This window comes from Spinacia oleracea, chromosome 1, assembly GCF_020520425.1.
Source record: "Spinacia oleracea cultivar Varoflay chromosome 1, BTI_SOV_V1, whole genome shotgun sequence".
Lineage (NCBI taxonomy): Eukaryota > Viridiplantae > Streptophyta > Magnoliopsida > Caryophyllales > Amaranthaceae > Spinacia > Spinacia oleracea.
The window spans coordinates 81617054-81643011 of NC_079487.1; the positions used below are offsets into that span (position 1 = coordinate 81617054).

Consider the following 25958-nt stretch of genomic DNA (forward strand, 5'->3'; position numbering starts at 1 on the left):
GCATGTTCGGTTTTGGTGCCGAGCATTGCCATCGTAGGAGGCCTAACGACGACACAAAGAGTTATTAATTTTTCACGAGTCGCCTTTTGAAATCGAGTGCTTTTCTTACGCCCTCGTAGCAATTCTTTTGATGAACATTTTTTGTGCTACGTACTTTCTTTTTGCTTGGGCACCGAGGCTGCTGCGCCTGACCAGAAAGTCAAGCAGCAACTTCACATTTTGGCGCCCAGCCAGGGGTGTTGAAAATGCGTCCCTGGCTGGTTCTCGTTTTCTGTTTTCTGTTTATGCGACTTCGATTTGCGTGCTTGCCTAATAACGTCCTTTACGCGTTACAGCGTTTGTGGGATTCGTTACAGGCCATCCCGAGCGTCGCTTGTTTTGTGGCGATCATTCGGGTTTGCGGAACACGTGCTTCGGTATAACTCTTTGGCAAATTAGTCTATGAATGTTTGGGCAATTTTTAAGGTCATTGGTTTTCTAGGATAGTTTGTCACACAATCACATATTTCGCTACACATAACTACATTACAAACATGGATTTGAAAATTAAATATGCCACGTAGGTTATGATAGGCTTCTATGGGTAGTTTATTTGCGCCTGGCTTGGTACCGCTTCTATCGTAGATCCAACACATGCCCCGGTCGAGGTAGTGTCTTCAACAGACGAATTTCGCTCAAGAGGCCAACCCGCAAGTGCAAGCCAAGGGAGCATGCAGGCGAGAGGGACCTAATGGGCGAGCGATTGGGTTCGGGATAGGTGTATTACCTGCACAAGTACCGAGTGGGAAACATGCGCGGCGTATGCACCCCCCTATTGGCGAAAAGGTATCCTTAGTCCCAACTCCCGAGGGAGCCGAGATTCGTTATGATGTTCTGCCGGTTCACATTAATATGCTGATTTTCAGGTCGTCCCAACTTGATGGGGAAATAAACGCGGGGTAGGATCGTTTCACCCTTCGGCTATTTTGATTACCTACAAGCACGAGTATTTCCTTCACTATCCCCAGCAGAGTCGCCACTGTGAGGGGGTCGAAAAAGCGCGAGGCTAATGCGTGACCTGTCCCTCGTGGGTGTGACGATTCTTTTTATTCAATCAAGTGTAATTGGATTTCCTGTGAGTATACACCCAATTGACTAGTAATATAGGAGTCGCCATTCAGTTTTTAACGACAATGAGAAAAACTGACAAAACCCGGTTATCGTGACATAAAGGGAGTGCAATTATGTTTGACCACGACGGCCGTAGGTTCCCTTGTGATCCCTGGTGTGGGGATCTCTCAATATACACCCGCAAGGTAGAGATTGAGGGTTCGGGGGAATGTAACTACCGAGAGGAGTAATTCGCTCGTCGATAACTCCAGAGGCAGGATATCCTTACTAGCTCAGCATAAATAATTGAAGGGACATGCGTTAACTATTAAACTAATTTGAATTGATTTTAGCAATATGCAACATATAATACTAATTCGATCGTGATTATCTGATTTAAATAACATTAAGGGACCTAGCATGATAATCCGATTTCCCAAAAATATTATGTTTGTTAGGCGTGATAGAACAATCATATTAGGTTAGTTTAACAGTTCATAAAAAGGGCGAGGAAAGCAGTTAAATCATCGAAAAGGGACACATTACGACGCACCCTTGAGAGGTGCGTCAGGGTTCTCAGAAAACTAACCACCTTGACTTTGCTATTTCTCCTTTTTATTTAACGAATCTCGATTATGGGACAGGATACGTTCTGTTCGATTTATGGATCGATTGCGACAGAACGCGTTAACAATTTCGCAGCGAGAGGCTTGGGCTCAGGGGTTTTGAGTCAATACTCTGAATATATTATGTGTTGTTGTGTCTTGTTTCACGTCGAAACTAGGGGTCTATTTATAGGGAAGAGTTCGTGGAAAGATAGAATTGCAGAGTTCTAATCCACAAAGAATTAGGAAAAGAAACGTACCCAGGTATTTTCAGCGCCCAGGCCTGGGCGCCGAAGATTTCGGCGCCCAGAGCCAGGCGTTGAAAATAGGGTCTGGGCAGTTTTTTGTTTAGTCAGATTCGGATTCTAAAATCCGTAGAGTTTGAGATTAATTTGAGTCTTTTAGCGCGTATCAATTTGTGACGGAATGCGTCTGGGCCCGTTACGAACTCTAGGCTCGTTAGGATTTTAATTAATACGTAACTCTTATTTCCGAATCCTTTTAGGAATAGGATTCTCGCAGTTTTCTATCTCATTTAGGATTTATGTTGGAATGAAACACCTAATTCTGACAGGTTTCTATCTTTTATGATTTTGCCACTTTTAGAAGCTAATTTTTTACGGCAGTTACTATTTTTAGCAGGTTTCCATAAATAGCTGGTTTCGGGTGAAATGAAATGGGGAATCGAGATTCGTTTATTTTATAGGAGATGCGTTGTCAAGTGGAGCTTTTATGCTTTCATCATCGAACCTTTCCCTTGCGGGAATGGGGACAAAAGTAGGTGTCTACACCAGGCCATCGCCCAGCAAGCAATGGCGCGCCACAACACAGCCCAAGGCTGCGGCAGGCCTACCGCAAGGCAGGCCCAGCGCGCAGCTAAAGCCATGGCAGCCTCGTGGGCTGCGGTAGCTCGCATGGGCTAGATGGGCGTGTGGGCTGTGCGCGGGCATGGCCTGCATGCTTGCGGGTCATGCTCGTGTGTGTGTTTGTGTCCATGCATAATTCCTAAAACTATTAGGATTTGATGTATGATTAAATTCCTATTCCTATTAGGATTATTTAATTAATTAGAGTCCTTGTAGGATTCTAAGTTTAATTAAATCGTATCCTACTAGGATTCCAATTCCCTTTCCAAACCTCTATAAATAAGGGCCTAGGGTCATAATTTATGGGTACGATTGAAGTATTCAAAGGGTAAGTTTTTGAAAGAAAATTCAGCCACACTATTGCACTAATAGCCGAAAATTCCTAAGCACCTTAAGGGCGATTCTAGTTGGTCAATCTTGAGGCGGATCCGGACGTACTGTGGACTATCTACGGAGGGAAGACACTTGGAGTCTTAAAGACTTGTTCTTGTTCGGTTCGGGCGCAGCTAGGGAAGGCACGCTACAAAGTGTATGCATCTATACTATGCTAAATGATTATGTGTAAATAATATGCTTTCCTGGCTTTATGTTTTTTCCGCATGATTTATGTATTGTCATATGTATCATAACCTAACACCAAGTGCCAAATTAGACCAGGGGTTGAACTCCCTTGTGTCTAATGGATTAGAATAAGAGGGGGATGAATAAGAAGGATAAGCAAATAGAGGTGAGGAAGATGATTCAGTCTCACCAAATCAAGCTTTTCAGCCTCCTTGAAACTAGGGTTAAGGCACCTAAAATGGGTGACTTATACCTGAATGTTTGTCCTGGGTGGTGTTTCACCACTAATCTTAGCCATCACAAAGGTGGTAGAGTTATAGTTGCTTGGGACCCTTGCTCCTTTATGGTTAACATTGTCTTCACGGGGGATCAAATCATTCATTGTTACATTACTCCTAGTGGTACTTCCACTGGGTTCTTTTGTTCATTCATCTATGGTATGAATGACAAAAAGGAGAGATCAAGATTATTGGATCAATTGAGATCCTTTGCAGCCATCGCTTCTTCTCCATGGGTAATAATGGGTGACTTTAATGCACTCATGTCAATAGAGGACATGATTGGAGCTCAGTTAGACACCCTGGCATTGTTCCTATGAGATAATGTATCTCTGACTGTCAGCTAGTTGACATCAAAGCTATTGGTAGATTGTATACCTGGAATAACAAACAAGAAGGGTCTGACAGGGTCTCATCAAGAATTGATATGGTCTTGGATAATTCATAATGGGAAGACATGTTCCCCCTTGTTGAGGCAGCTTTCTTGGAAGAAGGTGAGTATTTTCATAGCCCCATGGTGCTGAGTTGTTACAGGAGAGATTCTCAGAAGAGACCTTTTAGGTTCTTCAATATGTGGACAAAGTCTGATAAGTTTCTCCCCCTAGTTAGGTTAAACCGAGGGAAAGCAGTTGAAGGGTGTCACATGTTCAGAGTAATTCAAAGACTCAAATGGATTAAATTTGACCTGAAAAATCTCAATAAAGAGGGGTTTAACTCAGTTGAAGCAGAAGATTTGAGGTTGTTTCATGCTTTCACTGAAGCACAGACCAAGCTCCATTCTAATCCTCATGATAGTGATCTAGCTACTGAAGAGAAACAAGCCAATTTAGCTTACAAGAATGCTCATGCAGCTTACTTATCTTATCTCCAACAAATAGCCAAAATCAATTGGTTGGAACATGGTGATGAGAACACTAGAGCTTTCCATCAGAGCATCAAGCAGAGAAGGAAACATAACAAGATTCATTCTATCTTTATTATGGATGGTGATTGGGTCCAATCAGCTGATGAAGTCCAGCAAGCCTTTATTGGCTTTTACTCTAGCTTGTTTGGAGGCTCTATACAACACAAAGCACCTGTTAATACAATCATCATGGACCAGGGAGTTATACTTGTTGAGTCACATAAGAGTATTCTGGAGTGCCCTATAACAATGAATGATGTTAAAAAGGCTTTGTTTTCTATACCAGACAACAAAGCTCCTGGTTATGGATGGTTACAATAGTTGTTTTTTCAAAGCTGCATGGCCTATTATAAGGGATGATCCATATATGGCTATTTCAGACTTTTTTAAAACAAGGAAGTGTTAGGTTATGATACATATGACAATACATAAATCATGCGGAAAAACCATAAAGCCAGGAAAGCATATTATTTACACATAATCATTTAGCATAGTATAGATGCATACACTTTGTAGCGTGCCTTCCCTAGCTGCGCCCGAACCGAACAAGAAAAAGTCTTTAGGACTCCAAGTGTTGTCCCTCCGTAGATAGTCCACAGTACGTCCGGATCCGCCTCAAGATTGACCAACTAGAATCGCCCTTAAGGTGCTTAGGAATTTTCGGCTATTAGTGCAAGAGTGTGGCTGAATTTTCTTTCAAAACTTACCCTTTGAATACTTCAATCGTACCCATAAATTATGACCCTAGGCCCTTATTTATAGAGGTTTGGAAAGGGAATTGGAATCCTAGTAGGATACGATTTAATTAAACTTAGAATCCTACAAGGACTCTAATTAATTAAATAATCCTAATAGGAATAGGAATTTAATCATACATCAAATCCTAATAGTTTTAGGAATTATGCATGGACACAAACATACACACGAGCATGACCCGCAAGCATGCAGGCCATGCCCGCGCACAGCCCACACGCCCACGAAGCCCATGCGAGCTACCGCAGCCCACGAGGCTGCCATGGCCTTAGCTGCGCGCTGGGCCTGCCTTGCGGTAGGCCAGCCGCAGCCTTGGGTTGTGTTGTGGCGCGCCATTGCTTGCTGGGCGATGGCCTGGCTTCGTGCTGGGCCTTCGTCCGGCAGGCCTCGTCCGATGCTTATTCGTACGATACGCTTCCGATAAAATTCCCGGTTTCGGAATTCATTTCCGATACGAACAATATTTAATATTTCCGATTCCGGAATTAATTTCCGTTTCGAACAAATATTTAATATTTCCGTTTCCGGAATTATTTTCCGATTCCGATAATATTTCCGATTCTGACAATATTTCCGTTTCCGGCAATATTTCCGATTCCGGCAATATTTCCATTTCCGATAATATTTTCCGATACGTACCATGTTTCCGTTTCCGACAACATCTACGACTTGAATAACATTTATATTTCCGATACGATCCATATTTCCGTTTCCGGCAATATCATCGTTTCCGGAGTATTCATTTCTTGCTTGTGACGATCTCAGCTCCCACTGAAACCAAGATCCGTCGATTCCGAATATCCATAGATAGAGTATTTAATGCCATTAAATACTTGATCCGTTTACGTACTATTTGTGTGACCCTACGGGTTCAGTCAAGAGTAAGTTGTGGATTAATATCATTAATTCCACTTGAACTGAAGCGGCCTCTAGCTAGGCATTCAGCTCACTTGATCTCACTGAATTATTAACTTGTTAATTAATACTGAACCGCATTTATTAGACTTAACATTGAATGCATACTTGGACCAAGGGCATTATTTCCTTCAGTCTCCCACTTGTCCTTAGGGACAGGTGTGCATTTCCTAATTCCTTTGTCGCTCGATGCTTGCTCTTGAACATAAGGTAAGAGTTGTCATCCTTATTATGTCCAGAGGTGTTTCTCGGTTTCAGAGTTCAACTGATCAAATAAACAGATAATCATAGCCTATGATTCATCCGAGCACGGCCATGCATTTCACAGTTTCTAGCTCTCCGAGTGGCCTTGTACAACTTTTAAGCATCTCATCCCGATTTATGGGAGGACAATCCCAATCTTGCGATCTTGAGATTAGACTTCGTTTGATAGGTGATTACCTGAACGTTGCCTTTATAGCCTCCTTTTATGGTGCGACGGTTGGTCAACGTCAAGGCAACCAGTTCTCAAACAAGTAATCTCAAATCACTCAGGTATTGAGGATTTAGTGTCTAATAATTTTAATGAAATTTACTTATGACAGATTTTCATCTCTTACAGTAAAGTTTCATAGGTCTGTCCGATACTAGTCTTCCCAAAGTAAGTATCTATGCAAATGATTATGACATTGCCATGTCCACATAGTTCAAGAAACAGAACTACTAGTCATCTTGCATTCTAGTCGTCTAACGTTTTCTATGCGTCCAATTTTATAGAAAACTCCGACCAGGGACCATTTTCAACTTTTGACATTCAAGTTCACTTGATAGACATTTCTTAGTCACAGGACTGGTCCTGACAGTCTATCTTGAATATATCGTCAAATTGAAGGGACTCATCATTTAATACTAAACCAAGATTAAATGGAATATGAAAATACATTTCATATATGATAAATGTTCAACCCCAATGTTTTACAACCATGGGCCTCAAACCCATCTTTAAAATAGTTCATGGAATTGAAAGCTATGCTTGATTTCCAGTGCTACAATGTGAGTGTTGCTTTTCACTTGTTGCATAGGTTTAGTTATCATGCTTTGCCAATCTTAATATCCTTTTCATCGAATGTCTTTTCGAGATAGGATGATAAGATCTTTCGAGTGTGTTTAGTTTGTGATCTATTCTTTCTAGATACAAGAGTGGTTCTACGCATTTTGCAATGAAGAACTATCAAGTCAGCAGATATATGATCCACCCAAGTTCAGTAAAGAACTCTTTAACATAAACAACCCTGTTTTAATGCTTCTCAGGCAATAAGTACTTTTACTTCAACTGTATAGGTTGCTAGTGATGCTTTGTTTGGATTTACTTATCCAAGCAGTTCACATATATGTGGAAGTCTTTCCAGCTGTATCTTTGAACATAGAAATTAATGTTTAATTTCCCACGCAACAACTCATGGTCTCCAATCCATGTTGCCATTTCAAAACACGATGCTCTTTTAGCTCGTCCTTGTCAATGGTTAACTCCAAAGGGATCTTGCTTGATCCTTTGCTAGTGTTTATGCGTGTAGCATCAATATTTAGCATATCTTTATTTCCTTGAATCAAGAACTAATCCTATGTACCTTTTTCAAGTACCATGAGTTTTTCTTGATCTCAATCTAGTTGATCTTCACTTAGATCAATAGAGATTGGTATATGTTCGTCATGCCTAAAGTCATACGATACGTTTTTGGCGATCCTCATATTATATCATACATGATAAATTCTTTTGCAGAATAATTCCCAATTGAATTATATTCATGTAACTTCAGCTCATCTAGTTTCAGTAGATACTAAATCCAGCTAAATTCTTTGACATATAATATAGGTTAAGAATTTTACTTAGATCCTTTGATGTTTTAACTTAGTAAATGCTTATACATAGTTCAAACATTCTTTACTTAGATTTATTCACATGGGTCGAATATCTCCAATGGAGTCTTTCGTGTTTGATTTAGTAAATGCCATTACTTAATCCAAAACATTAATATAAGATCTTTGTAAATAGATCTTAATACCCAGTATGTACTAAGTTTTGCCTTGGTCCATCATTGATGAATAATTTCAAACCTAAGTCATTATCATTTGAATGTTATTTCACAATAGAGAGATATGTGTGTGATACACACAGGACCAATTAAGTTTTTATGTACTCCCACTAAACTTCTTATATATCTATAAGAATCATGTACATTTTATGAAACTAAAATACTTATTAGCTTCACTAAAATACATTTCTAATTCCCAATTGCTTGCTTAAATCTGTACTTAGATTTCATAAGCTAGCTTTCTTTTTCAAGCATTTATTTGGATCCACAAATCCTATGACATTCCATGTACATAGTTTCTTCCAACATTTTATTGAGGAATACGTTTTGTCATCCGGTTGCCATATGTACCAATATGCAATTATTGCTTGAATTATAGACTTGAGCATTACGATTATGCATGAGGTTTCAACACAATCCATGCCATGAATTTGCTTGTAACCTTTAGCAACTAATCTAGCTTTGTGTGTGAACACAATTTCATGTTTGATGGTTTTTGAAAACAAACTTGCAACCAATAGGTGTGAAACTATTCTTGCAAATCAACAAAATTTCAATTTTGTCATCAAAACATTGAGTATGTTTTATGGCCTCTAACCATTTAAAACATTTGAGTCTATATATGTCCTCTAACCATCTTTAGGGAATATGGGTTTCGTCATAGCTTTCTTACAGGTCACAAACTCATTAATTTACATGATAATAGTTTGACTGCAAGTTGTAGGTTTCTTCACTATCTAATAGAAGAATCTCATAGCTTCAGTGACCTGAACTCCATGATTCTTTACTATCTAATAGAAGAATCACATAGTTTCAGTGACTTGAACTCTATGCCTACTTGGGTATAGAACATCAAACAATAGAATATCAATAGCCACTTGAAAGTCCTTTGAATATTCTGTTCTCCTTGAAGCACTTGTAAAGTCTTCTAAGAGATGTCTATTCTTTAAAGCCACTTCTAAAGTCTCAAAGAATAAGTGTTCGGATTTTCTAAGGAACTTCGAAAAGCCTCTGGAATGTCCGTTTATGTTTGTTGTTCGCCTCGAAGACTTTCGAGGTCCATTTTCTCCCACTTGTCATTTTGGAAACGAATCTCCAAAAGGACATTATTTCGAGCAAACAAACATTATGTTCTCAAAAATTCGTGGTAGAAACAATACCCTTGTGTCTCATTTGAATAAATCACAATGAAAAATATATCTATACTTGGGCCTTAGTTTGTCGAAAAACAAACACTAAGCTCCCACTGAGTTTGGCAACTCTTTAGATATATATTATCGAAAAGATATCCTGAAATTACTTTTCAATAGCTTTGACGAATTTGGTTTAGTTTGGTGGTAGTTGAGCATTTTGTTTTAGAAATTATAGGAAAAGTCTATATGATCCATCATTGATCGAATCAATTACTAATCGACTTCGATCATTCCAACTTAGATATGCCATATCTTATGGAGTAGATTGTGAATTTTACTACACACAATCATTGATGATCATTCTTGACTTAAGTAATCATCAACATGATCTAACCTAGATCTTTATGATTTCTTTCCAAGTGGGATTTATACTTCTGAATCTTTGAACTAGCCAAACAGATTCAAACTTATGTCACATTTGAGTAAATAAACCTATATTCACTCAAATCCATGTGAAATAATAAAGTCATAAAATCGTTCTTTGGCTTTGAACTCTATTGTCTAGGCGTTCTAACAATAGTTCATATTCTTTGTTACTTTCAACAAGTAAGACTAGTTGTCTTAAAATGATCTAGAAATCAATCAACTTTCAAAAGTCCATCAAAATAGAGCTTTTGAATGTTAACTTGTTGATATGGTCTAAGCAACAATGCCAAAGATTAGTGGAACTCAAATCAAGGGGTTGATTTGAACCTAGTAAAGTTTTTATTGTTAAAGAGTTGTTTGTTTTAATCAAGCATATTGACTCAACCCGTAATTGACCATTTCATTCAAATAAACAAACAAACATTGTTTTTGTTTTTCTTGAATGTGAGTCTTTCTGTGTTTGAAAACAGAAATTTAGGTATGCTGATTATGGAACAAAATAGCCATTAAGTTCCAGCCTTTGAAAGGACTTAAAACAAACTAGATGACCCTACAACTAATGTAGCATTGCCATGCTTCATTTCCCACTTGTAGGCCATTAGTGTAGCCTAGCTTCCATTGTTTGAGTTATTACCGAAGTAAGAACCTCAAGCGGTATATGATACCAAGGAAGTTTGATTGCTAGGACACTTGTCTTTAAACATAAACTTATAGGTAGAAACAGAATCGTAAAATTTCTTTCATTTGTTCCTTATTTTCCTATTTCTTGTCCCCTTTCTTATAGTCTTAAGAATTGAATTCTCTAGTGTTGACTTTTATACTTTGTTGGACATGTCCAATGTCACTCCAACAAGGTTCTTACCATTTAACTTATGTTGAATATTCTGTTTCAACTAGATGATCTTACCAGAAGCTTCTAAAGTTCTCTAAGCATCGATCTATTCGAATGTCTAGGGACTAGACTCATTCGAGAATTAAATGGAAAAAGATTTTAGGTTGTTAACCATTGGTAAAGCTGAGCGTTTAAACTCAATGCTTTATGATCTCAAAACTACATCGTATTTTGATTTCACAAGCACCAATTGGTTTGCCATTCGATTTTGATACTTGAAAACAACCATAAAAGTCGCTATAAGAAACGTACATTTAAATTGCTCATTTTCTCTCATTTCCGTGAATCGTTCTTGGATTCACTACCAATCGAGGAAATTTACTGTTACCTTTCTAAAAGGGTTTATTGCAGTGCAAGATATTTAATTATAAACAATAATTAAAACATACATTGAAGCATGCAAAGTCTAAACATTTATCATGAATAATAACTTGAAATTAAAGCAATCATACAATTCAAACAAGTTATTAGCATTTTATTCGAATTTAATGTTCCGGCAGGTGTGAATAAAATGATTCCAAGACCCTAAAACCATTGAAGAATTAAGCACAGTTTGTCGACTCAATTCTAAAACATTTTAGGTAAGCAAAAGCCTTTTGCTAATAGTCTAGAAACTACTCTTGGTTATTAGGTAAACCTATCGATTTTGCCACGACATAAAAGGACTCCTTACTTATATCGTTGAGTTTCACCATAACTAACATGTACTCACAATTATTTGTGTACCTTGCCCCTTTAGGACCAATAAGTAACACCTCGCTGAGCGAAAACTATTACTAGATTGATGTAAAGGATATCCAAGAAAGTGTATATTTTGGCATGGCACCTTTTAACTCAATTTTTAAGTTTGGAACTTAAGGCTCTTACTATGTTGGTTAGATTTTAAGTGAACTAAAATCCTTAATCATGCAACATAATCAAGCCACAATCTCATGCATAATTAAGACATATTTAAAGCAATAAATAACTTAAAGCATGCATAAGATAAATGTGATCTAGTATGGCCCGACTTCATCTTGAAGCTTCAACTTCAAAGTCCGTCTCGAAAATCTCCGTGGGAGGCACCATTTTCTTCAAATAGGATAAGCTATAATTAAACTAATTACAACTATTTGATGGTACGCAGACCATATTTGAATTGAAAAACAATTTTGGTACTTTAGACCAATTACATTCAAATTAATGGTACGCAGACCATATTTTCTGTCCTATTTGGGCCATATTATTCACTTCATAACCTGCAAAACAGTACATATACAATATATACCATTCACCCATTCATTATCATGAATGGCCCACATAGCTGGTTAGTAAAACACGTTATGCATCACATAAATATTTGCAGCAATTAATCAAGGGCACCAATAATCTACAAATTATTCAGTCCTTATTAATTCTAATCAAGTTGTTTTAACCTTAAGGATTTGTAGACCTAATCAAGAGTTTATGACTAAAAGGGCTCCCACTTAAACCAATAAATTCATATGCTTTACTAATTTTAAACATAAAAATGTATTTCTAGTCTAACCGGAAACATACAAATTTAATTAAAATTTAAAGCTCATATAAATTTATAATTGAATCCACATATTTAATTTATTTTCATTCGTATTTAAATTAATTCATGATTTTAATTTTAGTAAAATATTTAGAATAAATGAAATTTATTATAATTATAATATTCAAAATTAAAATCCAAGAAAATAATTTAAATTATTAATTTTAAAATTAATTAAAATTACGTAAACTGAAAATTTCAAATTAAAATTTTAAAACGATCTAATCGTAACATGAGGTGCGCAACATCATCACGCAACGCACAGCCATAGGCCACACGCACGCAGCCATCGCAGGCCATGTGCGTCGCATTCGTCGCTGCACACCATCGCAAGGTACCATCGAAGTACACGAGGCAACTGCTCGCTGCGCGCGCCAGCGCTCGATGCACGCGAGCCATCGCTCGCTGCGCGCTGTCGTTCTATGCTGGGCGTGGCGCTCGTCGCACGCGAGCTTGCGCTCGCTGCGCACGAGGCTTCGCACGTTGCGCGCGGCAGTTGCGTCGTGGCGCAGCTCGCCTGCTGCCCACACGCGACTGTCGCTGCCTTGCTCTCGCCCTTGCCCACTCGCTCGTCGCACACAGCACACGACACAAGGCAGGGCTGCTGCCTTGTGCTCGTGCACCATAGCCTTGCTCATTGCATTCGTACCGCATGGGCGACGAGCTCTTTTGCTCGTCGTCGCATGCCCGCACTATACAACACCCCTTAAGGGTAACACGTAGCGTCCATTGCTTTGTGCGTGCAAGTTATATGAGCGAATCGCATAAAAATTAAAAATTTTATTTTCAAAATTAATGACAAATTAATAAATCATATTAATTTCATAATTTTAGGGCGAAAAATCGAAAATTTGTTAATTAATTGATTTCCGATTAACATGGATTCAAGTCTAGGTCATAAAAATTTAAAATTTAACACAAATTTACAATTTTATGGTGGTTTTTAATCATAGGTATCTAATTAAATTATTAACTAATTATGAAAATCAAATTAATTCTAAATTATTCCAATTTTCAACAAATTAATCATAATTACAAATTAGATTGCATAATTAACAAGGCTAGGCATTCAAACTTGTTAAACATATACAGTAGGTCAATCTAAAATTCAAGATTTATCAACAAGAATCGCAAATATTTAATTTAACATCTTAAATTTACGAAATTTTGCGTTCGAAAAACTAAAACCTCCGAAAAGTCATAGTTAGGCTTCGAATTTGAGAATTCTGGGTTCGGCCGAAAAATACTCTTTTTGTCAAAATTTTAGAATGCCTTTTACATGCGGAATTGACACAAAAATCACTCGATTTGGATGAGTAACGAAGAAACTGCCGAAAAACTGCGTACATATAATTAAATAAACGCAATTTGCAATTAATTAACAATTACGAAAATTAATCACCCCTTTTAATTCTTGCAAATTTGTAATATTTAACCATGTTTTTGCAATTTAGATTATGAAAATAATAAGAGGCTTGTGATACCACTGTTAGGTTATGATACATATGACAATACATAAATCATGCGGAAAAACCATAAAGCCAGGAAAGCATATTATTTACACATAATCATTTAGCATAGTATAGATGCATACACTTTGTAGCGTGCCTTCCCTAGCTGCGCCCGAACCGAACAAGAACAAGTCTTTAGGACTCCAAGTGTCGTCCCTTCGTAGATAGTCCACAGTACGTCTGGATCCGCCTCAAGATTGACCAACTAGAATCGCCCTTAAGGTGCTTAGGAATTTTCGGATATTAGTGCAAGAGTGTGGCTGAATATTCTTTCAAAACTTACCCTTTGAATACTTCAATCGTACCCATAAATTATGACCCTAGGCCCTTATTTATAGAGGTTTGGAAAGGGAATTGGAATCCTAGTAGGATACGATTTAATTAAACTTAGAATCCTACAAGGACTCTAATTAATTAAATAATCCTAATAGGAATAGGAATTTAATCATACATCAAATCCTAATAGTTTTAGGAATTATGCATGGACACAAACACACACACGAGCATGACCCGCAAGCATGCAGGAAGATCTTAAAAGAGATCAATATCACCTCCATTTCTTTGATCCCTAAAATCCTAGTTCCTGCTTCCACTGGTGACTTCAGGCCTATAGCCTATTGTTCAGTTATTTATAAATGTATTTCCAAGATCCTCTGTGAGAAAACTGGCAGTGTGCTCCCTGATATCATCTCACAAAATCAAGGTGCTTTTGTGAAGGGCAGATCCATCCTTCATAATGTCCTGATATGTCAAGACATTGTGAAAATGTATAAAAAACACCAAAAAGGTCCTTGTTGTTTGATGAAATTGGACCTGAAAAAGGCATATGACACTGTTGAGTGGGGGTTCATTGAAGAATTAATGGTTGACCTGGGGTTCCCTTCTCACTTTGTTGAACTGATTATGACATGCTTGACCACCACTAGGTACTCCATTCTCATAAATAGTGTTCCAATTGATCTGATTCAACCAAGAAGGGGGCTCAGACAAGGAGACCCTCTGTCTCCTTTGCTCTTTACTCTATGCATGGAGTATTTCTCCAGGGCAATGAAACTGGTTGGCACTCACCCTGAGTTCAGGTTCCACTCTAGATGAAAAACTCTAAATCTAAATCACCTGTGCTTTGCAGATGACCTTCTGATGTTCTGTAAAGGTGACAAGAAAACAGTTAAGCTCATGCTCTCAGCTTTCAACCTTTTCTCCACTACTTTTAGCCTTCAGATTAATCCTTCCAAGTCCTCCATCTATTGTTGTGGGGGAACTGACAGTTTAAGGGATGAACTTGTGGCTGTTTCTAGGTCTGGCAAAGGTGACTTGCCTTTTAGATATCTTCGGGTTCCCATCAGCACTAAAAAGCTTAATGCAAGTGACTGTGAACTTTTGGTGGAAAAATGGTGGCCAAGGTCAAGGTGTGGAGTTCCAGACATCTTTCCTTTGCTAACAGGGCTCAACTCATCAATTCTGTGTTAATGAGTATCTGCTCTTATTGGGGGAAAATGTTTATTCTGCCAAATGTTATTGCGAGGAAGATCAATTCAATCTGTAGATCTTTTCTGTGGCATGGTAGTTATGAAGATTGTAGGCCAGGTGCAGTCTCCTGGGACAAATTGTGCACCCCAAAAAGCAAAGGTGGACATGGTTTCAGGAACGTAGCTATGTGGAACCAAGCTGCAGTGGGGGAGCTTGCTTGGGCAATTGAGAAAAAGAAAGACAATATGTGGGTTAAATGGATTCATTCCATGTACATCAAGAACAAAAACTGGCAGCAGTTCACCCCTTCAGCTGCAGCCAGTTGGGCAGTTAAGTATACCTGCAGGGTGAAAAATTTCTGCAATTTACAACTTCAGTCTTTCCTGTGGTTGTCTTCTTCCAAGTACTCAATCAAGGATATGAACTGTAAGCTCTGTGGCACTTCTCCTACATTGCAGTGGTGTAGGTATGTTTGGAATAGATTCTCTATTCCAAAACATAGAGTGATCCTCTAGATGACTCTACTGGACAGACTAAAAACCAGGGTCAGGCTCCATAATATTGGAGTTTGAGACTCAACTTATTGTGGCATTTGTGGTTCTGCTGATGAGAGCATTTCTCATCTCTTCTTTGATTGCTACTTCAGCAATGTGTGCAGGTATGAAATCCTCTCCTGGATTGGCTTACACAACAGCTGTAAAGATCTTCATATTCTGAATTGAATCAGGAAATAAGGGAAGAAATAGTTCAGGAAAATGGTGGGCTACTGTGCTATGACAAGCCTTGTGTACCACAAATGGTTAGCAAGGAATACAACTGTATGGAGGAATATTGTCCCTACCCAGTCTTCTACAATTCTTCAGATTCAGTTTGAAGTGAAGAATAGGATCAGGAGCCTCATGGGGAGTAAAGTTAGTGAGACTGATAGGCAGTGGTTCAATTAGTTGTAACTAGTTATAGCTGATGCTCCTGTGTGAGATATGTTGTTTTAGGCTAGTTTATCCTGTTGTTGTTTTGGGTTCAGTTTGGAGGCTTTCTCCCTGATGTTCTCCAGCTTGTTTGAACCTTGGTTTGATAAGTAAAAATATTTGTTTAATAAATACCTATTCTTCGATATGTTGTAGTCGTTTTCAATGAGATAAGTAGCCAGCACTAGTTAATTTCTATCATATACACGTATTGAACTTGTTTGCCAACTCTAAATCCTGGGTTGCCTATGACAAAGACATGTCCAAATATCTCGGAGGTGAAAAGGCTTTGGTCACAGCATTGCACAAATCGTACGTAATAAAAAAATCTAAAGTTTTCATAAAACAAATAAAAAGGGAGTGGAGTTCTTACGTTACACCTTAATTATTGGACAATTAGACCTCCTCTTAATCTTAAAACAAAGGACAAATCAACTCTCTATTTCGGAAGCAGGTGATTACGGCAAGCAATATAAGAAAATTGAAAGTTCCTCTAACTTAACAGGCTCAACTATTCAATCCACGAGATTGGTGTTTTAAACAAACAAGCTAAGTCTCTAAATTTTTGGGCCACCTTAGAAACTTGGGTACTGCAATTTTTGTTATTTGACTTTTAATTTTACAGTGGCTCATGATTCATGTACGGTCAATATTACCCTCCATTTTCACAAATAATACTTCCCCAAGTACGTACGGAATACTTCTTTAATGTACAACTACTTATACGAAGTACTCTCTTTGTCCCTTAATACTCGCACCGTTTTGACTTTTTGCACTATTCACATAATTCAATTTGACCCTATTTTATTTCTAGTATATGAAAATAAATGTTAGTATATAATATATTGTTGGGCTTCATCTTAATATATATTTTCAAATATTAATATTTTTATAAGTTTTTATAATATATATTTAAAGATATTGGTGGTCAAAGTTGTGCATTGGCAAGTGTGTCCAGTCAAAACGGTGCAAGTATTAAGGGACGGAGGGAGTACCTTACAAAATATAATCAAGACTGTTGTTACTTGTTTTAATGATTTGTTCACTTGAAAGTTACTTTTTGTTCATGTACTTTGGAGTTTCAAGATGAGAAAATGAGCAACCAAAACTAGTCACGATTATACGTAATATATGTACAAGGTATAATCGATTGTACATAAAAAATTACAGTATCTCGGAAAATCTAGAGTCATTTGGTCTTTTTTTTTAACTATAATTTCCCTCATTTCTCTAGTTGTCAAAAATCAAAATTAGAAAGTATTTTTTCTTTGATTTTAATAATTTAATGAAGTCCAAATTTCTTGATGACCAATAATTGAAAAGAGAAACGTCCTCTTACTAGTACTAGTTCCAAATAGAAGTACAATCACCTTCCCTTCCTTGCAGTACCTTTCACTTTACTATAAATACAAGAAGCTTCTCTTTTGCCTTCACTTGATATTTTATAAAAAGAAAGAAAGTGAGATGAATATGTCAACTTATTGCTGCCTCAAACCTTCATTACCTTCAAGTACTTCATCGTCCTGTTTGCCAACAAAGACAAATCATCTTCCATGGTAAGTTGTGAAATGGTATTGTTTGTTAGTTTTTGCGGCTTTTGCCCAAAATCCGAGTTTGGCCTGGTAAATCGGATTTCTGAATCGGATTTTGGTCAAGCTAATAACTCAATTCACGACTCTAGTTAAATCAAGAGTTGATATATTATATATAGAATAACAAAATTTTAATTACTAGTACTCCATTAAATTTACAAAAATACCCTGGAAAGTGAATTATTTTGTCTATTTTTCATTTAATCGTTAATTGGTTTAGTTTGATCTAATTTGATTAGGAACCAAAAAGAGACGAAGTGGTCATGGAGGAGCAAAAGATTGATGGCAATTGCAACAATCATAGTAATTGGTGTAGAAGTGGGGGATATTGTAAGCAACATGAATGGAAATTATTCGATAGCTAGTGAACTTGTAATGGAATCTCAATTACAAAACAACAATAAGGTTGCAAGATGGAGTGACAAAAGAATTTGCCCACCATGGCATATCAATTCCTTAGAAACTATTGTACCTGAGAATCTCCCTAGGCCATCTGCCCATAGGAAATGGGAGGGAGTTTCTTACTCTATTAAACCCGCCCCAATAATTAAGTTTTTAGTTACACCACCAAAAAGTTGTTTTTTACTGTAAACAAAAAAACAAATATTACATTTTAATTTCGTGTGTACATATATTATATATATGCCACTATATTGTTTACGGATTTGTAAATGTAACCTTTGTTTATTTTTGAAGGGAGTAACCTTTGTTTATTGATTGAACATTAAATTGCAGTACAAATTCTATTGTAGTAGTACAAAAATAGGTTGATAAAGGAAAAGTATGTAACGTACTACAAAGCAGTACAAGTTTGGAGAGTTAGACAAAATACTCGACATGGCGGCAAAATCACTATGAAACGAAATTACTCCGTAGTAGTTAGGGTCGGGTAGTCACTCTCAAGTCTCAACCGCCCATGAGTCATGAATCATGATAAATGGTTAATCGGTATTTTGGACTAGACAAGTCCATATTTTGAAACATGATTTGCATGGTTAAGGTGGAAAATATATATTTCCTCCTTTTCTTAAATATTGTAATATGGTTGATTTTACGTTATTCTAAATATACGTTAATTTTTAATATTTTTAATTATGTATAAGTAAAATTATAAAAAGTTGATATTTAGAAAATATATATCGATACGAATCTAACAAGATCTCACATGACGTACTACAATTTTTCTAATGTATGAATGACAAAAGATGACCAAAGTCTAGTGTGAATAGTGTAAAAATTAAGATGGTGCGATATTTATGGAACTGATGAAGTATATGTTCTTTAAGGATACACGAAGGGGGAAAATTGAACTAATTGAAAAAAAAAAGAAAAGGATTTGGTGTGTCTTTTCCTCTTTGGGCCGTGCCAATTAGGAATAATTGTACGAATCTTCTTCTCTTTTAGGCTCATTTACACCTAAAAAAAAGTTTAATCATTTAGCAATTTTTTAAAAAAAATGAGTAAAAGGAAAAAAAAAAATTGGGTAAAAGTTATCTTGGCGTACAATAAATTTATTGTACACCTCTTGCGTGCATGCAATACATTTTGATCTAAACACAAATTGTTATTTATAAGTGGTTACAATAAATATTTGACACTGGAGTAAAAGTTAACTAAAAATGCTTATAAGTTACCCCAATATAGGTAAATGTAATCTATTTTTTTGTGATAATTTTTTTCATTTAACAATAATTATTTCTTCAAAATCACTAGTAATGTATAAAGATAACCATTTAATTCTTTAAATGTTTAAATATTTATGGGAAATTCCCACTGATAGCCCTAAACTTTTGCACGTTACATATGGTAGCCAAAAAAAAAAAAGAAACCTCACATATGGCCTTATGTTTCTTATATTTCTACCAAGTGACATAATTGATGATTTTTGAGTAAAAAAATTGTTAAGTAGTTAACGGTGTTAACCATAGTTTACATTTTCATCTAAATCTGCTTCGAATACACCATAAGTTTTAATCAAAAGTAAATGCCAAAGTCAAACTGGAATTTATAAAATTTGTCATCCAACCCAAAACCGTAATCTGAATACGTCTCTCATCTTCCATAGAACGTATAGTTCAGCAAAATTCTGAACAAACCCAAATGTAAACTTTATAATGTTATATATCCGACTTGTGAGTATTTTTTAGGGTTAACATCTTATTTGAAAAATTTAAAACTTTTTAAATTATAGAATTATATCAAAGTAAAAAATTAAAAAACAATTAATAATTGAGGAATGAAGAGACTTATATTTCATGTTGGTTATTGTATTAATATACTCGTTCTAGAGACGAAAACAATAATTTAGGAATGAAGCAAGTTGTATTTTACGCTTGTTACATTTCTCTTACTATGTATTTTATCCTTTTGTACGGAATGAGAATTATGTCGAGAAGACGGTCTATGTTTTCACAAATACCATAATAAAACACTAAGTCTAAGAATAAGGATTATAGGTAGGTTATAAAACAATTTTTCAATGGTTCCATCCTTCCAAGTATTACCATAGAGAGACCATATATAAAATATATTCTCTCGTGAACCACACTATTTCTTTTTAATATATGGACTTAATACAAACTTAAACCAACCTTGTTTTCTTGCTAACTATTTTTCTTGTCTCATTTGCGTGTTTACTCTCTTTAACATAAGTTTTTACTTTTCATGTTTCGTGTTTCACGCCATTTCCTTACAACGGTTCATATTGGCCTTTTGGGTCTAAGACTTCGTTGTTGTAATGAACTTTAGATATAGCATGTCAATCCCCGATCATTACCTATGACGGAAGCAAAAATAAAGTTTATCTAGCTACCACACCATCCACCTAGGTATACAAACTCGCTCAGTGCAATGACTCACCTTACCCGTTTCACTACCCACTTTACATGCTCGAGTAACTATCTTGATATGTATCTTTATTAATCATGTGTGTGCAAGTTTGTAACTTGAGCCTTATTAGCTCTTGAGTACCCATAGATGCTATAACTCTCTAAATAAAGGGTAAACCTTAATTCTATACTAATAAAGGGTAAGCCATTTCCTTACGACGGTTCATATTAGCCTTTTGGGTCTAAGGCTTCGTTGTTGTAATGAACTTTAGATATAGCATGTCAATCCCCGATCATTACCTATGACGGAAGCAAAAATAAAGTTTATCTAGCTACCACACCATCCACCTAGGTATACAAACTCGCCCAGTGCAATGACTCACCTTACCCGTTTCACTACCCACTTTACATGCTCGAGTAACTATCTTGATATGTATCTTTATTAATCATGTGTGTGCAAGTTTGTAACTTGAGTCTTATTAGATCTTGAGTACCCATAGATGTTATAATTCTCTAAATAAAGGGTAAACCTTTATTCTATACTAATAAAGGGTAAGCCATTTCCTTACGACGGTTCATATTAGCCTTTTGGGTCTAAGGCTTCGTTGTTGTAATGAACTTTAGATATAGCATGTCAATCCCCGATCATTACCTATGACGGAAGCAAAAATAAAGTTTATCTAGCTACCACACCATCCACCTAGGTATACAAACTCGCTCAGTGCAATGACTCACCTTTCCCGTTTCACTACCCACTTTACATGCTCGAGTAACTATCTTGATATGTATCTTTATTAATCATGTGTGTGCAAGTTTGTAACTTGAGTCTTATTAGCTCTTGAGTACCCATAGATGTTATAACTCTCTAAATAAAGGGTAAACCTTTATTCTATACTAATAAAGGGTAAGCCATTTCCTTACGACGGTTCATATTAGCCTTTTGGGTCTAAGGCTTCGTTGTTGTAATGAACTTTAGATATAGCATGTCAATCCCCGATTATTACCTATGACGGAAGCAAAAATAAAGTTTATCTAGCTACCACACCATCCACCTAGGTATACAAACTCGCCCAGTGCAATGACTCACCTTACCCGTTTCACTACCCACTTTACATGCTCGAGTAACTATCTTGATATGTATCTTTATTAATCATGTGTGTGCAAGTTTGTAACTTGAGTCTTATTAGCTCTTGAGTACCCATAGATGTTATAACTCTCTAAATAAAGGGTAAACCTTTATTTTATACTAATAAATTACACAGTGCTTAATTAAGGTTGTAACAATATTTAAAACTTTGATATTACCAGTCTCAATTATAGTTAGTATATATATTTTAAAAGGTTTTAACTGCTTCCTAATTCGATGCTTACTTTAAAGAATCTCTTTTCTAAATAGTCCTCAATTATAAAGTAACTCTAACTTAATTAATCATGAGATTGTCACATGTTTATAATAACTAGAAGTTTGATAAATATTAAATTTTAAAAATAAAAGTGGGCTACATTACAGTTAGAGAGACTACATAACTATGTTAAAAATATTAGTTGCCCAATATTGCATTGAAAACATTATTTTTTTTCTAGAAGTTAATAGACAAACAAATATTTTTATTGCACTACTTATTTTATTTAGTTCATTTTTACCAAAATGGAAATGTAGAGCATGCTAAATTTTCTTTCCTATTTTTTACGAAGTACTCCGTATATTTGAAAAGAATATCAAAGGAGATTGTGCATGATATTATATCAAGTTAAAAACTAAAATATCTTTATATATCTTTTATCATCTACGAAACAATTTTTCATCCAACCGATTTTATTAGCTTCTTTTTAATTTTTCATCTCGGAACTCACTCATGTACGTGTACCTCTTAAATTAGTTATTTTCCTTATTATTCTATGTTAGTAAAAGAAAATGTTTGTTGCACCACATTTTTCATAGGTAATGAATTTTGATTGTTTTCTCTTATGAAGAGATTGAATTGTTACCTAGTTATAACTCTATATGTTTATTTTTTTATTTGTCATGTTGAATAATATTTCTAGCAATATAATTATCAAAATAAAATTAAATTATTTCGTATATTTGTTAATGTATTTAAGGTTTCTTTTTTAAGGTTAATATATTTTAGTTTTTACTAAACGTTTTAGTTAAGCGTACTAAAATTTGGATTACATACTATAAATAAATTAATTCAATATACAAAACTGAAATACTTTATAGATATAGGTTACTAAAATTAAAGTGTATATAGAATATTTATTGATCTCTAAATATACAATATTATGGAACTATACGGGTTACTATTAAGTAATTACTTTTAGGAATTAAATATTTTAAATTTTAAAAGTTATGGACATTAATTCTAGGAGCAACATGTGGACAGTGGAGGAGAGAGAAACTTCTTTTTTAATATAGATATAGATTGTACACCTCTTGCGTGCAAGACCTTTTGTAAATCTAATATCTCTGTACAAAGGTAAAAGTTTTACAAGTAAAAATAAGGGCCAGGTGTATTCTTTTCACGTCAACTAAATATCCAAGACTTATAATCACTACTACGATAACACCAATGCGAGGCGACACGAACACTACTATACAAGTCGCCTCTTAAGGAAGAGGCGACACTAAAGATATATTTTTCAAAAAAAATAAAAAATTAATTAATCATTCCAAGTCGGCTATTATGCAAAAAGGCGACACAAAAGGTAGTTTTTAATTATTTTAAAAGAATTAATTAACCTTTAATGTCGCCTCTATTCTCTACAGGCGATACGAAAAATATTTTCCGGAATTATTTTTATATATTTTTTTAATTATACGAGTCGCCTCTATAGTTTATAGGCGACACGAAAAAATATTTTCTTGAAATTTTTATTAATAATCGAGTCGCCTAACGTACTAAGAGGCGACACGAAAAATGTTTTAAAAGGATTTTTTAAAACTAATTACCTTTAGAGTCGCCTCTTAAGTTTATAGTCGACACGAAAAATATTTTCCGAATTTTTTTTTAAAACCTTTTTACCCATTTTGAATCGGCTATTATACCAAAGGGCGACGCGGAAAGTATTCTTTTATTTTTTTTAAAAAATAATTAATTAGCCATTACTGCATGTAATTACAGAAGGCGACACCTAAAGTGTGTTATATATTTAATTTTTTGGTAACATGGAGAAAACATATTACCAAAAGGAAGTAATTCACCTAATATCCAAACAAAAGAAACAAACACCTCAGTTAAGGGAGCACAACCTGCATCCCAAACTGACAAACACAACCAGCAAAAAACAAAACAAAGAAGCTACAGCACCAGGAGGAAAAAAAATAAAATAAAGAAGCTACAATACAAGCAGCACCAGCAGGGCAACAGAATGCATCAACACTATACGAAGCAGCTGCAAAACCCCAACAGCAGCAGGGCTGTAGACACCTAAATCGTGTCTCCCCATTGGGATGATGACGATACTGAAGGAAATAATGCCCTTGGTCCAAATATTCATTTGATGTTAAGTCTAATAAATGCGGTTCAGTATTAATTATACAAGTTAATAATTCAGTGAGATCAAGTGAACTGTATGCCTAGCTAGAGGCCGCTTCAGTTCAAGTGGAATTAATAATATTAATCCACAGCTTACTCTTGACTGAACCCGTAGGGTCACACAAATAGTACGTGAACGGATCAAGTATTTAGTGGAATTAAATACTCCATCTATTGATATTCGGAATCGACGGATCTTGGTTCCAGTGGGAGCTGAGATCGTCAAAGGCAAATTATGAATACTCCGGAAACGATGATATTGCCAGAAACGAAAATATGGATCGTATCGGAAATATAAATATTATCCAAGTCGTAGATGTTGCCGGAAACGGAAACATGGTACGTATCGGAAAATATTACCGGGAATGAAAATATTGCCAGAATCTGAAATATTGCCGGAAACGGAAATATTGTCGGAATCGGAAATATTATTGGAATCGAAAAATAATCCAGAAACGGAAATATTAAATATTTGTTCGAAACGGAAATTTATTCCGGAATCGGAAATATTAAATATTGTTCGTATCGGAAATAAATTCCTAAATCTACTAGAAATTAGGTGATTGAATTTAAGTTAAATTCAGATTAGCTAAATTGATTCCTAGTAGGATTCTAGAATCCGATTTTCCTACCCTATAAATAGGTGATCATATTCACAATTTATGGACAATCTAATTCAAGTATTCATATAAGTTTTAGGCTTAAAACTCAGATTTTTATTTGCTATAAAATCCGAAAATTACATAGAACCTTAGGTGCAATTCTAGTTAATTAAATCTAAGGCGGATCCGAGCGTGCTGTGGACTATCTACGGAGGGACGACATTTGGAGTCCTAGACTTGTTCTTGTTCGGTTCGGGCGCAGCTAGGGAGGGCACGCTACAAAGTGCATGTCTCCTAAATTATGCTAATTGTTATGTGGCAATTAATTTGGATTCCTGGCTTTATGGTTTTTTCCGCATGATTTATATTCATTTATATGTATCATAACCTAACAGTGGTATCACGAGCCTCTAATTAATTCCATAATAATTAGTTAACATGGTTAAATTTTATGAATTTGCAATGAATTAAAGGGGTGATTAATGTACGAAATTTTTGATTTTTTGTAATTAATTGCAAATTCATGCGATTATTTAATTATATGTTCGCAGAATTTTCGGCAGTTTAGTCAATAATGGTCGGAATCGTATAATTTTATAGTGTATTTCGCATGTAAACGGCGTTTTAAAATTTCAACTAAAATTTGAATTTGATGCCGAACCCAGAATTCCCAATTTCGAAGCCTAACTATGACTTTTTGGAGGTTTTAGTTTTTCGAACGCAAAATTTATAATTTTTAAGATGTTAAATTAAATATTTGCGCCTCTTGTTGTTAAATCTTGAATTTTTGATTGACCTACTGTATATGTTTAACAAATTTATATGCCTAAGCTTGTTAATTATACAACCTAATTTGTAATTGTAATTAATTTGTTGAAATTCGAATAATTTAGAATTTGATTTAATTTTCATAATTAATTGACAATTTAATTAGGTATCCATGATTAAAAACCACCATAAAATTGTTATTTTTGATAAATTTTAAATTTTTATGACCTAGATTTGAATCCAAGATAATTGGAAATTAATTGATTAATAAATTTTCGATTTTTCGCCCTAAATTTATGAAACTAATATAATTTATTAATTTGTCAATAAATTTGAATTAAAAGTTTTAAATTTTTATATAATTCGCTCATGAATTTTGCACGCACAAAGCAATGAAAGCTACGTGTTACCCTTAAGGGGTGTTGTATAGTGCAGGCATGCGATGACGAGCAAGGGAGCTCGTCGCCCATACGGTACGAATGCACCGAGCAACGAGCGTGGCGCGCGCGCAAGGCAGTGATGCCTGGGCGTGTGTGCTGCGCGCATGGGAGATGGGCGATGGAGGCAAGGCACAAGCCGAGCGAGCAGACGCGTGTGGGCAGCGATGGATGCTGCGCCACAGCGGGCG

The 25958-nt window shown here is 35.7% G+C and overlaps 2 protein-coding genes across 2 annotated transcripts; both read left to right on the forward strand.

Annotated features, from left to right (window-relative positions):
• The first annotated feature begins 3856 nt into the window (after nt 1-3856).
• LOC110799709 (uncharacterized) lies at nt 3857-15033 on the forward strand. Its single transcript, XM_056834246.1, has 3 exons — nt 3857-4614; nt 14169-14623; nt 14693-15033. Exons 1-3 carry the CDS (start codon nt 3857-3859, stop codon nt 15031-15033), a joined length of 1554 nt encoding a protein of 517 aa, XP_056690224.1.
• Nucleotides 15034-17399: 2366 nt separating this feature from the next.
• Nucleotides 17400-18334, forward strand: LOC130465981 (protein CHLOROPLAST VESICULATION). Its single transcript, XM_056834746.1, has 2 exons — nt 17400-17557; nt 17833-18334. Exons 1-2 carry the CDS (start codon nt 17466-17468, stop codon nt 18182-18184), a joined length of 444 nt encoding a protein of 147 aa, XP_056690724.1. The 5' UTR covers nt 17400-17465; the 3' UTR covers nt 18185-18334.
• Nucleotides 18335-25958: the final 7624 nt, after the last annotated feature.

Excerpts from the sequence above, each read along its gene's own strand:
- LOC110799709 (XM_056834246.1), top strand. The coding sequence starts at position 3,857 with ATGTTCCCCCTTGTTGAGGCAGCTTTCTTGGAAGAAGGTGAGTATTTT. Across the intron at positions 4,615-14,168 it reads AAAGCTCCTGGTTATGGATG|GCCTATAGCCTATTGTTCAG; the intron begins GTTACAATAGTT and ends TGGTGACTTCAG. Across the intron at positions 14,624-14,692 it reads CAGGGCAATGAAACTGGTTG|ATGACCTTCTGATGTTCTGT; the intron begins GCACTCACCCTG and ends TGTGCTTTGCAG.
- LOC130465981 (XM_056834746.1), top strand. The coding sequence starts at position 17,466 with ATGAATATGTCAACTTATTGCTGCCTCAAACCTTCATTACCTTCAAGT. Across the intron at positions 17,558-17,832 it reads AAGACAAATCATCTTCCATG|GAACCAAAAAGAGACGAAGT; the intron begins GTAAGTTGTGAA and ends TAATTTGATTAG.